The sequence below is a fragment of the Protomyctophum bolini genome (genome assembly GCF_963924005.1).
Source record: "Protomyctophum bolini genome assembly, chromosome: 18".
In the NCBI taxonomy this organism is placed as follows: Eukaryota; Metazoa; Chordata; class Actinopteri; order Myctophiformes; family Myctophidae; genus Protomyctophum; species Protomyctophum bolini.
In genome coordinates, this window is record NC_137879.1 from 27817960 (window position 1) to 27835292 (window position 17333).

The window sequence follows — 17333 nt, forward strand, 5'->3', positions numbered from 1 at the left end:
AGCTCCAGGAAACCATTTTGGTGCTGTTACTGTAATTGTTTGGCACACAATGGTGGAGGTACCAACACATTCTTTGAGACTCTTTTTTTTCTTTCCTTTTTCGGCTTTTTATTTTATATTTGTATGGAGGGATAGACAGTAGGCTGACAGGAAATGGGGAGAGAGATGGGGAGGTGACATGCAGCAAAGGCCACCGGGAACGGGAGTCGAACCCACGGCACACTGCCAGACTGGATCATTATCTTATCATTATACATCATCATACATAATCTCATGAACAACTGAATTTATGTGATTGGTTAGGCGATTTGCTCGTCTACATATGACGTACATTATCCCTTCATTGTCAATGGCATTTAATGTTCGTGTTGCCACAAATTTACGTCATATTTGGCAGACGTTTGACCTAATTTCTCCTTCCATTGCCAATGGCAAATATTGAGACGTGTGAGGACAAAAGCTGTACATAGGAGGGGCTAAAAATTATATTTGATGTCTATGGGTATTTGGAGGCGTGGCCATATATGGAGTTATTTGTCAGGCATGACAACTATGGAGTATATGCAGATGTCATAACATAATTATGATGTCAGAACAGGCCAGCTCCATAAATGGAGATGTCCAGAGCCCATGGGCAGGGGTCCTGCCCAGAGCCCGGGCAGAGGCTTTTATGCTGGTTCTGGACAACCAGCGATCCGACAGACTCGACACCGGGCACTGCACTCCCTGTGGTGGTGTGGAACGCGTGTGTCAAATTTGAAGTCGGTTCAAATTCGAACTTGAACGGTTCTTTAGTTATGTGGATTATAGACGTACGTATACATGTACACACAGAGACGTTAACGGTTCTTTAGTTATACAGACGACAGACGTACGTATACATGTACACACAGAGACGTTAACGGTTCTTTAGTTACTTATACAGACGTACGTATACATGTACACACAGAGACTTGCTGCTTTTATATTAGGATATTGTGCAGTCCTACTGTACATACTGTATACTGTCACACACCCACACCACGCACGCACGCACACACATGCACGCACGCACACCACACGCACGCACACCACACGCACGCACGCACACTATCATGGTGAACGTGCATAGTCATGTGACATGTGAGATTGGTCCAGTGAATAAAAACATTAACAAAATTAAAGAAGTACATTATCAAGTACAAGTACACTATCACTAAACACGGGTGAAATGTGATAGTGTGGGCAGGGAAACAAACCTACCTCTAAGATGTCACTGAGAATCATGAAGGTACTGAAAGACCCACCCACCTCAGACATCAGAAAAATTCAAAAATATAATCGCCCGGGTTAAAATCACCCGTGTTTAGTGTTCTAGGGTTAAAATGTTTTTTTTGTGAAACAAATAATATTTATAATAATTCATTGGATTTCAATAGTGCTTCACACTAGTCCAAAGCTCGGGCCCTTATCATTTCTTTATTTTTCTTTATTTCTTTTTTCTTCAGGAAAGGCATATACATTTTAGTTGACCCTACTCCTGTATGTAATACTGTGTGTTCTTTCGTCTTCTTGCAGTACAATATGTGGTATTGTTTCCATATCAATGTCTTGACAAGGAAGAAAAGCCACATAGCAGCTCACAGATGTATAGGTGGCTTTGACAGACCACCAAGGTTGTTTACGCTGAATGTTGGTATCAACAGGATGTGAAAGGACAGCTCGCATGCATTTTGAGAGGCCTAAAATGGACTAATTTTAGTCAGTGTAGCTGACATCTTTCATTTTGGTTTCCAGGGCAGGACAGGAAAATACCCCATATTACATTTTGAACAGTTTCAACTTAACAGTTGGCGCCTTACTTGAAGTGAGCTGTGGGAATTTGCTAATAATTTTATAAAAGTATTGTGTATACCTATCTACAGTACCTACATCACTAACAAGAGAATAAAAATATATACAAAGTGTAACTACTATTTTTGCTACACTCAGTTTAAAGTAGGCTATTTCATGGATATTTATAGTGCATTTTTCATTAGCTACTACTACTATGCACAATGAAATAAAATAAAATAAATGAAAACTACTTCTCTACTCTGCCTCTCACTGCTAACAAAGCCAGTGCTTGAGAAAGAATCTGAGAAAATCACCCCCGTAAATTCACACCTTTTATCTCAGCTTCCCCTGTGTCGTGTGGTTTGCTGGTGTGTGTGTGTGTGTGTGCTAAGGTGTGCCCCCGGCCTGTGTGTGTGTGCGTGCGTGCCAGGCCAACCAAACAAACTGTGATGAACTTCAGACAATAAACAGGTTGTCAGTTAAAACGGTTTATTGAATCAAACTATTTATAAAGTAAATGAAAAAGAAAATTTAACAAAAACAACATAAATCAGTGATAAGGGTATAGTAGCTTTGAGCCGAAACAAAAATAAAAGCCTGCAGGGTACCGAGGTCACCAATGTAGCTACAACATCTGAACGGAAGGAAAATATATCTCTTACGTAGGCTTCCTGCCTGTACAAAATACCTGCCTTTGTAGCCTGGCTAATAAGCCAGACCGAATCAGCCATTGGCAACAAAAATGATAGTATAGGCCTACTCTAAGCAAATACCACACGACAGTGTGATTTGAGTCTGGCTTATTAGCCAGGCTACTGCCTTTGTACCTGCCTGTACAATAAAGACTACCCTGAAACCTAGTATCCAGGGAGTGCATGTGAATGGAAAATAAAGACCAGTTATTTTTTCACCTAAACATCATTGATGTTCATTGTTTAGTCTTACAATGCCATTGGTCATGATATTTGCATATAAATAGACCCCCACAGAGGCAGAAATTCACACATCTTCAAAATCTCTGGACAATTTTTAACCTTTAAGGTTTAACCCTGACAAAAGCCTGTAATATACATTTTTTGTGATCATTAGAATATCTAGAACATGTACATTATTATTGTGAAAGATATCCCCCAAATGTGCAAAATGTTTAAACATATTTTCCTCTGCAAAGTACTAGGAGTACAAAGTAGTAGTAAGGTTGAAATCTCTTTTTTGCAACTAGAAATATATCCGGGTCTTGCAGGGTTAAGGGTAAATCAAACAAAGCCAGGAGAACACCTGGGGGCAGAGACAGAAACAGACTAATTAGTCTCTCCAGAGTAGCCAACCAGGTGAAGCTCCTCCCACTAATGGCCTCCACGCTGCTGTCTCTTCCTGAAAGGAGACGAGAGCATGTAGTGAGTAACAGTATAGGAGCCAAATAGAACCAATCAATGAAGAGGTAATTATGAGTTCATACGTATGAGGTTGTACTGCAGATTGTGCCAGGACATCATATGTATCCTGACCCATAGTGGCTATTTGTAGACTCTGATAGGTGGAGTCTGGACCTGTGGTGTGTGCACCTCCAAGCTGCCATCTCTTCCTAGAAGTAGATGAGAGCACAAGCAGTAGGACAGTAGGTGCAGAAAGAGAGGCATAATTTAACCAACACAACAATCAATACAATGGTGATCATGAGGTCATACTTATGAGGCTGTACTCTAGATGTTTGGGTCATGACGTCATCCATAGTGGCTGGTTGGAGATTCTGATAGGTGGAGTCTGGATCTGTGGTCTGACAAATGTAGAGGAGGAAATACATTTGCACACGCACACAATTTGTCATCTCCATCCTAACTGTCAGCATGGGGAATCTAGCCAGGAACAATGTCCTCTGAACAGTTATTGGTTCAGTGTTTTTTAAGGACAGCATTCAGGGGTCGTACCAGAGTTACTGAAGCACACTGACTGACGAGCTAGACTTCGTGTGTGTGTGTGTGTGTGTGTGTGTGTGTGTGTGTGTGTACACACACACACACACACACACACACACGCCAAACAGTATTAGGCCTACCTGTTCACATGACTGATGGACAGCTGTCTGGTCATGACCAAGATGAGACAAAGGGTTCAGTGTTCCTACAAGTAAGAAAAAAGCAGAAACCTTTTTAATTCAGTGTTTCTGAAGTTGGGACCCAAAAGTCTGTTGCGACTTACTTTTGGTTAATATCATGAAATGTACTTTAGGAATAATGTGTTGGAGATTACCCATTGTGACTTAAAAAAATAAGCAATATATATACACGTAGATACATAATGGATTATAATGAATAATAGGAATGAAAGGAATCTATTTTACCGTGGCAATGTTCACAATTTTTTTTTTGAGTTCTGGTGTAAATAAGAACAACAATAAGAACAACAATCGCGATCACAGAGCATGCCAGTAGTAACACCAGGACAATGACATGAGGATCCAACTTCGGACCTGGAATCAGAGAGAAAACAATCTATCAAAACTGTTAACGATTAAATATATATCTTTACACAACAACTACATAACATGAATATGTATAATACCATATCATAATAGATTCTCTTATGAAACAAATTAACAATAGAATATTAATTAAATTACTGTCTTTTAAAATTGTGTTTAACTTTCAAGCCTGGAACTACAAATTTAAATCTCTTCATATGGTGAATTATTTAAATGCAGAACCTATACCGTAATGTCAGTGTTTGTATCATGTTTTTTAATTCCCTTCAGCTGAATACATGTTTCTCCTTTTGTTGCACTTTGATATTGTTTATTTATAGATGTGCCTTTTGCTTTTATATAAAAAAGATCAGGTAGAGACATAAAATTTGAATATTAGAATTTGTATTTTTTTTCCTTCATTTTAGTTATAGTTTAGTTTAATAGCCTTTAGCCTGAAAACAAATGCATATCCTACTTATTTCCAGCTTAACTCCTTTGCCAAAGAGTATCTCTCCACATGCAGCCACAGCACAGTAGTACATCCCAGCATCAGAGGAGAGGACACTGTCCTTGTAGAGACTGTAGACACATCTCTGTGGAACTGAACCAGCCTTGGGTTCACATCCTCTACTCCTGTCCCAGTGAGATGAAACCGTGCCAGCATGGGACTCATTTCGGGACCAGAACACATTGTGTCCTCCAGTACACTGGGCATCATCTCCTCTACTCCCAGAGACAACCCAGCACTGGAGGGTCACCCTGTCTCCGAGTGGGACCAAGGTCTGGTGGATCGACCTCTCGTGGTGAGACTCTGTGAATGCAATAGAATAACTTACAATAACTTTAACTGACAAGACACAATAGGCCTATGTATGTAATCATTGTTCATTATGTCAACAGTACATTTTAAGTCGGATAAGTGGTAGAAGAAGAAGAAGACCGATAGGCCCATAGAGAATGAAGGTGAGATACTGTACCATTTACAACCAAATATGTGCCGTTGTCAAATTCCATAGAAACACATGATCCGATTCCTTTTCCACAGAAGTATGTTGCTTCATCATCTTTATTGACATTTCTGATTGTTAGAGTGTATTGAGCATTAAAGTCGTTCACAATGAAGCGTGCGTTGTCAAACTGTCCACGAAAGGCTGTTTTGGCATATATTGAAACAGACATTTCTTGGGGCATTTGTCCCAGACATTGCTTATACCAGTAAATACAACTTTCTCCATTAATTCCCGGGCATTGTAAGGTGATGGTTTCATTGATTTTGACAATTCTCAAAGAGATCTGCTGGGGAATCTGTGTCGTGACTGAAGATCAGGTAGCAGAACAATGGTTGTCCCGAGACACAGCAAATACAAAATAGAGGGAAAAAAGAGAGTTATCGGTTTAAAAATAAATGCAAAAAATAAAGTAAAAAAATAAATCAATGAAATTAAAATATAAAAACATAATGAGCCTTTGAATAATACATAAAATGCAGTTCAGTTAAGTTTAATATTTTGATCTAAAAATGGGTCTTACAGTATCGAGCAAAATAGAAGATATACTTACACACTGTTCTAAGAAGAAGCAAAACAAACAATTTGTCAGTCATTGTGTTTTGACGGAAAGCTGCCTCAAATGAAAGGTTTAGTCTGATGATCAAGGTTTACTAAGTGGAAAATGTACGCCCGCATATATACGCGATGGGCGTGGTTTCCTACGTCACCCCTAGAGCCTAGGACAGCAAAATTCTAGAATTTTCTGTCCTTCATGGGAGCACATCAAATAATGTTCTGCAGCTAGGTGTTGAAGGAAACCTACCCATAAACGAAAGGTATTTCGTGAAATTTCTATTTAATACAACAACTTCTACAGAGATTTACATGGAAACCACCCAATGCAGAACAGTTGTCTCATCTGTGTTTTGTACGTGAGGATCAGGGCCGAATTAACCCCTATAGTGGTGCCCCGGGTTATGACCCGGTTCGGTGTCACCGGGACCGTTTTGTCAGTGGAGGGTTGTGAGTTGTAGTCTACTTGCCAGCCCATAGAGCCCAATGTGAACACGGGCATTTTGAGTACCCTAACGTTTTATGCTAGAAACGTTGAGTAAGGGTCCCCAGTATTTAGAAACTGCCGGAATGTTACAGTAGAACAGTGCCTGTTGGGCACCGGCCTACTCGTTAATGATGCAAATTGGAAATGCATGGCCCACCCAGTTATGCAATTTGTATATCTCAGCTGCTCCTGCACGCTGTTGTGTGCCACGCATTGGTTTGCGGTAGGCTCGGGAACCTTTCGGCATGTTGCAATGAACAAAGGTTGTCTGTAACTGAGTTAGTACAAAGTGACTGTGGAAGCTAGGTGGAGCGTGTAAGTAATCAACTGGCAGGTGTGGGCAATTCCACAGGGGTGGGGAATTAGCCAAATGAAGGTTTTCGGGTTGGCATTTCTCTGTGTGACCTCCTCAAGAGCGAGGTCGCGCTGAAACAACAGGGCTTCTTCATACGGCACAGTTAAGAAGCAGGAGCTAAACTATTTATCTGGTGTCCGTGAGGTCAGATGTAGAGTTTGATGAGGTCAGGGTGGTGATCTTCATATATGGAGATCCAGGTGATGATAGTCAGCTCCACATATGGAGTTCCATGTGTTGTACCAACTTGGTTCATTTGAGGGTTTGATGAGGTCAGATCAACATTTGGAATGTCAGCACAGGTCAGCTCCAGGAAACCATTTTGGTGCTGTTACTGTAATTGTTTGGCACACAATGGTGGAGGTACCAACACATTCTTTGAGACTCTTTTTTTTCTTTCCTTTTTCGGCTTTTTATTTTATATTTGTATGGAGGGATAGACAGTAGGCTGACAGGAAATGGGGAGAGAGATGGGGAGGTGACATGCAGCAAAGGCCACCGGGAACGGGAGTCGAACCCACGGCACACTGCCAGACTGGATCATTATCTTATCATTATACATCATCATACATAATCTCATGAACAACTGAATTTATGTGATTGGTTAGGCGATTTGCTCGTCTACATATGACGTACATTATCCCTTCATTGTCAATGGCATTTAATGTTCGTGTTGCCACAAATTTACGTCATATTTGGCAGACGTTTGACCTAATTTCTCCTTCCATTGCCAATGGCAAATATTGAGACGTGTGAGGACAAAAGCTGTACATAGGAGGGGCTAAAAATTATATTTGATGTCTATGGGTATTTGGAGGCGTGGCCATATATGGAGTTATTTGTCAGGCATGACAACTATGGAGTATATGCAGATGTCATAACATAATTATGATGTCAGAACAGGCCAGCTCCATAAATGGAGATGTCCAGAGCCCATGGGCAGGGGTCCTGCCCAGAGCCCGGGCAGAGGCTTTTATGCTGGTTCTGGACAACCAGCGATCCGACAGACTCGACACCGGGCACTGCACTCCCTGTGGTGGTGTGGAACGCGTGTGTCAAATTTGAAGTCGGTTCAAATTCGAACTTGAACGGTTCTTTAGTTATGTGGATTATAGACGTACGTATACATGTACACACAGAGACGTTAACGGTTCTTTAGTTACTTATACAGACGTACGTATACATGTACACACAGAGACTTGCTGCTTTTATATTAGGATATTGTGCAGTCCTACTGTACATACTGTATACTGTCACACACCCACACCACGCACGCACACACATGCACGCACGCACACCACACGCACACACGCACACCACACGCCCGCACGCACACTATCATGGTGAACGTGCATAGTCATGTGACATGTGAGATTGGTCCAGTGAATAAAAACATTAACAAAATTAAAGAAGTACATTATCAAGTACAAGTACACTATCACTAAACACGGGTGAAATGTGATAGTGTGGGCAGGGAAACAAACCTACCTCTAAGATGTCACTGAGAATCATGAAGGTACTGAAAGACCCACCCACCTCAGACATCAGAAAAATTCAAAAATATAATCGCCCGGGTTAAAATCACCCGTGTTTAGTGTTCTAGGGTTAAAATGTTTTTTTTGTGAAACAAATAATATTTATAATAATTCATTGGATTTCAATAGTGCTTCACACTAGTCCAAAGCTCGGGCCCTTATCATTTCTTTATTTTTCTTTATTTATTTTTTCTTCAGGAAAGGCATATACATTTTAGTTGACCCTACTCCTGTATGTAATACTGTGTGTTCTTTCGTCTTCTTGCAGTACAATATGTGGTATTGTTTCCATATCAATGTCTTGACAAGGAAGAAAAGCCACATAGCAGCTCACAGATGTATAGGTGGCTTTGACAGACCACCAAGGTTGTTTACGCTGAATGTTGGTATCAACAGGATGTGAAAGGACAGCTCGCATGCATTTTGAGAGGCCTAAAATGGACTAATTTTAGTCAGTGTAGCTGACATCTTTCATTTTGGTTTCCAGGGCAGGACAGGAAAATACCCCATCTTAAGTTTTGAACAGTTTCAACTTAACAGTTAGCGCCTTACTTGAAGTGAGCTGTGGGAATTTGCTAATAATGTACAGTTTCATAAAAGTATTGTGTAATGATGAATAATTTAGTCCCTTGTTTGTGCCGAATCTGGGGTTCACTGTAATTATTATTGTTTCCACCAGGCCGAAGGCATGGGGAGAGAGTATGTTTTGCACTCCGTCCGTCTGTCCGTGTGTCCGTGTGTGTGTCCGCGTGTGTGTACGTCTGTCCATTACCAGTTAATCGTTGGCCCGATCCATGCAAAACTGTGCACACACACTTCCTGGATGCCAACAACGAACCTCTGCTCCAAATATTCCACAACGGCCTGTTATAGCGCCACCATGAGGCCGGTTTTGGCAAAATACATTTCTGTAGATTACTCATACACATTTTATCCATACATCACGCAATTCGTTCTGTCGGGGGCACTCGCTGACCAGTCTGTGTCGGGGCCTTCTGATGTCTAGTTACGCCCCTGGCCATGTCAACCACACAGAAATGAGCAGGTTCGGGCTGACCTAGGGCTTGGGTAGAATTGATTTAGGGTGATTTAAAATGTATTATAAATATCAGTCATCAATGTTTATATAGCTCAATGTATATTCACCCCGTCTTATAGCTGCTTGTAGCTATATTTATTTTCATTATTACATTTTGAATTCTAGGCGGACATAATCATCTGGGACTTCACAAAGCGAGCACTTCATGCCCGGATGCAGCTCCATAAAGCCAAGGTGGAGTCTCTGGCCTTCTCTCCCAGCGATAAGTACCTGGTGTCGCTTGGAGGTCAGGACGATGGCAGGTAAACATGACTGATCATTATACTTTCCTTAATTCCTTCACTAAATATCAACATAGGAATTTGCAATGGTTCTCAAAGTGGGATCCAGACAACCAGGGACCTTCAGGGTATCTTGAGGGGGTTCCAATTGTACCCTTTACCGGTCTGTAACCCAGAGAGTGTACAAATGGAACCATACGGATCCGTACTACACTCTCAGAGTTATAGGGGTTCCTTGAAATTCCTGGACAGTAGGACTTGCTGGGGTGCCTGAAAATACATGGAATGCTGCCCTCTAGTGGAAATGCATTTCAGTAAATGTAACAAAATGCTAAAGTCACTGGCACTGTCTTCTGGTTGTTTTAATACTGTGGAAGTAATAGTAGTAATGATAATACAACTATTAGGAATAGGAGTAGTTTTGCTGTTTTCCATAATGCATGCTGATCATTGCTGAATATGTTTTCAGCATCGCGGTGTGGAACGTGGAGACCAAGGAGGCCATCTGTGGGAGCCCCGCTTCGCCTCGTGTCGCCGGTCACTGCCTCACCACAAAGTACTCCAACACTAACGACAGCGTCTTTGTCACTGCTGGAGAGTGAGTAAGAATGTACCTAAAAATAAATAAAATGTACAAGCTCAGCTTGTAGACCTGCTATTTTAGCTATTGTATTTTGCACATTGGAAATTGCTTAAGGTTATTCTGTTATTCTGTTTCTTTGTGTTGCAGTGGCACAGTGCGAGTGTGGGAGCTGGATGTGAACAACAGAAAGGTCAGACCCACAGACTGCCAGTTGGGCCTGCTGAAAAGGATCGTCAAATGTATAGAGGTGAGAGATTGGTGTTCAATCCACGGCATTTTGTTCCCCATCTTATTCACTGCATGGCTACTCTGAAGGGCTCCTGCAACTTTGGCTGTAGATAGTTAGCTAAAGTTACCATATATATATTAAGAAACAATACAGCAAATTGGAGATATGCAGTGCCCCTGCATAGTGCATACATACAAAGCATGTCATGGTTATTACAGTAATGCTGCATTGGTGGGTTATCCTCTTCCCACTGAATTTGACACTGCAACGTGCACGTTTTATGTTGAATTTTCTCATAATGACCTACACAGTATAGTACTGCACCCTCAATGATGTGACAGAATACGTTTATTGCTTGAGCTTCTGTCAATCAGTCAATCTGTCTTTGTCCAGATCTCTGAGGACAATCAGTTCTTCTACTGTGGTACGACCAGCGGAGATATCATGAAATTCAACCTGGAGACCAGCCGTCTGAACGGCTGCTGGCCCGTTAAACACAAGTACAGCCAGGTAGGACACAGACCACAACCACATGTGACTGCTGTTAACAGTGGTTGTTCTTATTTGATTGAAGTCAATGTGCACTGGACCACCTGCAGCCTTTCTGGATTCTGTCTTTAAAACCGTATGCTTGTGTTTCTCATTGTGTAGGGTGTGAATGTCCTCACATTACTGCGGTCTGGGAACATTCTAGTGGGCTCTGGAGCCGGTCTCCTTTCTCTGTGCTCTGGAGCTAACTTCAAAACACTCAAGTGAGTCCTGCAACCTTTCCCCTCATATAATACTATGTACAGTACTGTATATTATATAACCACCTGCCAACTGCTGCTAGAGTTTGACTTTGACTTGTAAGCTAGATATTAATGCATTTAGAGTATGATTACGTTTTTCATGTTGCTATATATATAGCAACAGCTAATGTTACAAAAAGTGGTTCTCAGATTGAAAGGTATAACAATTAAACACACAAAGGGGTTCCCATTTTCCGGTCTAAGTGCGTTAAGGCAGGTGGAATCAAAATAGTTCCCTTCCCTGTTTGCAATACATTACTAATCCACCTTTCCTTTTCTCATCACCCTGTGGCAGACAAGTCCAGCTGGAGGGAGCAGTGACCTCCATCGCTGTGAGAGGAGAGGGGCAGCAGTTGTTTATTGGGACAGAGTCTGCTCAGGTCTACCGTGTCACATACGATGACTTCAAGGCTGAACTCATCTTGTCCAGCCACCGAAGTGCTGTCAGGGACGTGAACATACTTTTGTAAGTGGCAGACTGAACCGTAGAGCAGTGTTTCTCAACCATTTCAGGACCCCCCCCCCCCCAACAAACACACACATACACACGCACACAAATAATCAAATTAGAACTGGGACCACCATGTGGGAGGTTGCGGGGACATGACCTGACAGTTGAGAACAACTGTCCGAGAACTACATTAGTCCAGTATTCAACTTTCTTCACTAGGGGGCAGTGTACTCATGTTCTTGTCAATCCAGGTTTCAAATTGAGCTTGTCTTCCAGTGGAACCTCAGAGATGTTTGCCACTTGTTCCCACGAAGACATCCGGGTGTGGCACACAAGCAGTTACAAGGAGCTGCTACGCATCACTGTGCCCAACATGACATGTAATGCCCTGCACATCATGAGGGACGGAACCAGCATAGTCAGTGGTGAGACAGTCCCCTTCCAAATTCTCTGTCACTCATCTCCTCTGTCCATTTTTCTGTCACTTTGTTTGTATGTTGGTCCGTCTATCTGTGTGTTTGTAGAATTGAGCAATTATGAACGGGTTTGCACACAACGTGATAGAAAGTTTGGTTGTTCTGGCCCACAGAAGAACGTATTAACCTTTCATGCCAATTGGCCAAAATTGGACAGACTGTCACCTGTCACAAAAATGCATATCACTTCAGAACAGATTATTATAACACCACAATACTTTTTTAAAGTATTGGTCACACTGTTTTGATGTCGACCTCCACTGCCAGTGTTGGTACCTCATTTGCAGAATAATGTGTTCAGATGTTCTATTGTCCCCAGAAGCACCAGAACATCCTATAGCCAGATAAATCTATTCTATTTCCTCATTGATGCCAGCTGGGAGCCTGAGATCTGTAATCCATGTAACTCGAGAACCGTTCGTGGGCTGGTATAGCACCACCATGACACCTAATTGAATAATTTGGGGTGGAAGACTGGAAGTACTTCATTGGCCTACTGGCTGCATGCACAGAATGTTTGGTGCTGCTTGGTCCAACAGTTTCTGAGATTAGTCATGCACACAGACAGACAGACATGCGCGCGCGCACACACACACACACACACACACACACACACACACACACACACACACACACACACACACACACACACACACACCGTTACCTGGAAACAAGACAGAGGGAGGGAGATTTATGTAACCTTTTAGTGTGTGCCTGTAAGGTCTAGCTTGTGAAGATTGAAAGTTATAAATAAAACAGTGACATTTCACTTGTGTTTTGACTACGGTGCTACTGTGTGATATTGTTGATCATCACAAGCTCTCACAAGGATAACTAGAGAAAAAGTGCCAGTCGGGGCACATGCAGGTCTCCACCAGGGCAGTGCAGGTCAGGTTGTGGCCTCCTGGTGGCGCTATAATAGGCCAATGTGAAAAGGTGACATTTCTTCTTCTTATGCCTTGAATGGCAATTGGATGATTTGAGGCATTTTGTTTTGCAAAAAATCCACCTGTTGGGTATATTCAATGACTTCATATCCTGGTGTGACAAGTCATTTTTACAGCTAAATGTGACCAAAACTAAAGACATGATCATTAGCTTTAGACAGACTCCTCCCAGTCCTGCTCCTACACTCATCAAGGGCACAGAAATTGAAGTCGTAGAGAGCTACAAATACTTGGGTGTCGTTCTGGACAACAAACTCATTCATATATTCATATAGTTTAGATCATGTATTTTTGTATTTGTCAATAACCATTGACCGAGATACAAAACCCTATAATGCCAATATACCTTTTCATAAATCGTAATGGTGCTGAGTGCTTGAGGAACAAAAGCATAGTTGACAAAGCAACACAAAATCTCCAATCCATAACGAGGGACCTGACTGTCTCTGTGTACGCCCCTAGCGTGGAACGATGGCAACATCAGGGTGTTTGCTCCGGAGAGTGGCCGGGTCATGCTAGTCATCCACAACGCACACAGCATGGGTGTGACTTCCATCGCAGCCACCAGGGACTGCACGAGGATCATCAGCGGTGGGGGAGAGGGACAGGTCAGTAGCAGGTGTCATGGCTTCATAATGTTCACCACCTCGAGATACCTCGTTTTTATTCGCCATGATATGGGACTAGACTCAGTGTTCCAGTGACAACGTCTTCATGTCTTCAAGTTACTGCACTTCCTCCATTGTCCCCATTTGGGTTTTTACCCGTGTTATTGCGCATCTTAGGTGTATGTAATTTGTTTTGTTTTACTGTTTACATGTACAAAAAAGTTGTGACATGTAACTGTTGGGAGCCCCTCGAAAACGAGATGATACATCTCAAGGGGTCTTTTTCCTAATAAAGAAACTTTAATCATCATCTGAAATAGGCACAAAGTCTATGAAGTCAGGCATCTCCATATTTGGTTGTTTCAGCCCAAGCTGCCTGTCCATTGACATCCAGTGTTGCCCATCAGAATCTTAGAGTATTCAACAAAACGGTGTAATAAACTGTTCTAATTATTCCTGACCACTTGTGCGGTTGAGGGACTAAATGTGAATAAGACCTGTTTGAACTGAATCACTACTAAGTTTTCATCTAGATTTTACTGCTATGATGGACTGTGATAACGATAAAGTCATATCATTAACCACTTAACTACTGAGCCACTTAACCACAACAAAAATACATATTTCAAAAAAGCTTCCTCTTATGAGTAGCAATTCTCCACATAAAGCAATATATTACAAAATATAATCAAGGGAAAATAAAACATATTCTAAATTAATATGACTATTTAATGCACACATATGCTATGCTTTGAGTAGAATAAAAAGTAGAATAAACATTTATTCCATGTTGGAATTTGATCAGTGCAGAAATTGCGGAATATAGGCATACATTTATTATCATGCAAATGAAAAAGTTCCTTCATGCTGCAGGTGCGCGTGTGGGAGCTCCTGCAGGGCCGCCATCGGCTGCAGGAGACCATGAAGGAGCACAAGGCTGCCGTCAACTCCATCAAGATCAAGAGCGACGACACAGAGTGCGTCACGGCCAGCTCTGACGGCGCCTGCATCATTTGGGACTTAGTGTGAGTATCCAAATGCACACACGGCACGTATGCACTTGGAAGTGTACGCACCATTTTCTGAATGCAAATGCAACCATAAATATAATAACATGGACTTCCAATAATATGTATTTTTTGTAGCCCGAATGTCCAAAAGCAGTGCATTTTATTTTTATTTTTTAAGCAGTGCACATTTATGTGTCAATGTCTTATGTGATTTTCTATGATTTATACTGTCTTTTGGCTTGCGTTTTGCCCACATGCACAACTTCTTCCTACTATAATAATAACTCTTGTTGTCTACTCTGCTTCTCTGTTCCCTGTGTCTCTTACTACCACAGGCGGTTTGTGAGGAATCAGATGGTGCTGGCCAACACGCTGTTCAGATGTGTGTGCTACCACCCAGAAGAATTCCAGATCGTCACCAGCGGCACAGACAGGAAGGTACGATTCAGAACCAGATATAACCTATTCTAGAGAGATGTCAGGGCTTTTGAAACTGCTTGATCACACTGAGCCCTGGCGAGAAGCTGTGACGGTGAGAGGTCTCCACATTAACCCTATATTGGGCATGTCACTAAGTGACATTTTTCCTAAAATGTTCCATAAATGTTTACTCCCCCAAAAATAGCAATGATCCTTATTGTCCACTCTTTTCAGGGTTGTAGCTGTAATTAGTTTAGTCTTTTACATAACAAGAAAATGAACTTACCGCAGTAGAAGAACTGATTGTCCTCAGAGATCTGGACAAAGACAGGTGAAAATGAACCTGCGCAATAATTAACTTCAACCAATAATTTCATTTTGAGAGGCTCCGTTGCATCGTCAACTGCAAAACCTCCAGGGACAATAACTGTCATTCAGAGCAGAAAACTGTGTACATGACAAGATGACAGAGTCTCTGAACATAGACCTGCTCATTTGCATATAGAGGCATAATAAGCATACTAAATGCAATAATGTTTTAGTTTAGGGATACAGATGAATGACAGAAACTCACCTGAATAGAAACCAATTAGGAAAAAATAGAACAACAGCATAATAATACGGAGGCATCATTGCTTAAAGCTTTGGTAAGTATTGGTGATTATTGTGCTCTTAATTCTGAGAGAGGGTAACTCTTAATTATATACGTCTTTGATCAATTACTCATTCGCTGTTGGTTAAGATTGTGTGCCAATGGCCTTGTGGTTAAGACACATAACATATAGCAGTGGTTACAAAACACTAGTCATTGAATTTAATTTACTGACAGGATTTGTGGTTTTAATGTACTATGTTTGTCATTTGTCTCTGCTCAGATTGGTTACTGGGAGGTGTATGATGGCTCGGCCATCAGAGAGCTCGAGGGCTCCCAGTCTGGAGCCATCAATGGAATGCACATCTCACAAGATGGGCAGCATTTTGTCACAGGTATGGCAAATAATAACACCGTCAATTGTTCTTGTTGATGTTACACAATACTAATAATTAACATTCTCACTCACCCCCCCCCAAACGTGATTGCATTAAAAACATATGAATCTACAAAAGTATGCTCCTTGGAGCACAGATCTACACCACTGTTGGCCGTGGCTACCCAGGGCCAAAAATTGTCTAAGTCAATCATAGCCAATTAATTACTATCAACCAATAGTAAGGAGCATGATCCTAGATCAGAGACAACTAAAAATAAGCAGCACACGGTTCAGATTCTAGATCAGTGATGTTTGAGTAACTGCTGCACCCTTTGTAATGGTTCTTGTCTCCTCTACGTCCGTCACGTCCAGGTGGAGACGACCAGCTGGTGAAGGTGTGGAACTACATGGATGGCGAGGTGACCCATGTGGGCGTCGGCCACAGCGGCAGCATCACCAGTGTCAAGATCTGCACCAACAACCGCACGCTGGTCACCACCAGTGCTGACGGGGCCATTCTCAGGTGGAGGTTCCCCCGCCCAGTCTCTCCCTAGAAACACCGTCCAAGCTCAGGAGGACCTACACTACAATCTTCATACGGTACTCAAACCCTCGGCCTAACCTCCCCAAAATAAATCTGTCCCATTCTGACCAGAGGTTGTTTTTTTTCTCCATTGTTTAACAACACCCACCGTTTGTAGAGTGAAAGAGTGAAACTACTTTCTAACGATAGAAAGGAAAAACTGTGCCAGAGACAGCACTCCACCTGCATACATGTCCTTTTATTAAAAATGTTCTTGTTTTGGCTTTTTCTGCCTTTATTGATAGGATGAAAGTAGTCTGACAGGAAATGGGGAGAGAGATCGGGGGAAGACACGGCAAAGGCCTACATGTCTTATTTTGATGATGTAATGCCCTATTCTGTCCACATGGAGGCAGTATGATACACCAAAAATACTGTGACTTGATGATTCTGTCAGGACTGTTAAGTAGCAGTCAACATTACAACATTAGCCAAAGTCGGCCTAATAAGAGATTTGGAGGTTAGACCATTTTATAAGCAAGGTGCAACTTTGGACTTTCGAATGTATTAAAACATTTATATACTGTATTAAATTCCGTACACACAACTGTCAAAACAGCAGCTCAAATTGACACCATCACAGAGAACGGTTGTTCATGCGCACAAAACTGAAATGTTAACAATTGCAGTAATGCTATACAAATATCGTTTGATATTGACAATGAAAGAAAGGCTAACATTTTGAAATGTACCGCCTTGAGCTGTTATAACAGTTGAATAGAATGT

General features: G+C 41.8%; 1 protein-coding gene across 1 annotated transcript; it reads left to right on the forward strand.

Moving 5' to 3' along the window:
* Positions 1–8193: 8193 nt before the first annotated feature.
* LOC308333618 (cilia- and flagella-associated protein 52-like) lies at positions 8194–16578 on the forward strand (the record flags this gene model as incomplete). Its single annotated transcript, XM_080790075.1, has 13 exons — positions 8194–8199; positions 9423–9559; positions 10008–10136; positions 10269–10368; positions 10744–10860; positions 11002–11102; positions 11437–11607; positions 11869–12017; positions 13478–13623; positions 14497–14648; positions 14969–15071; positions 15929–16040; positions 16397–16578. The coding sequence occupies 13 exons, from the start codon at positions 8194–8196 to the stop codon at positions 16576–16578; spliced, it is 1605 nt and encodes a 534-aa protein (XP_080646201.1).
* Between the last annotated feature and the right edge of the window lie 755 nt (positions 16579–17333).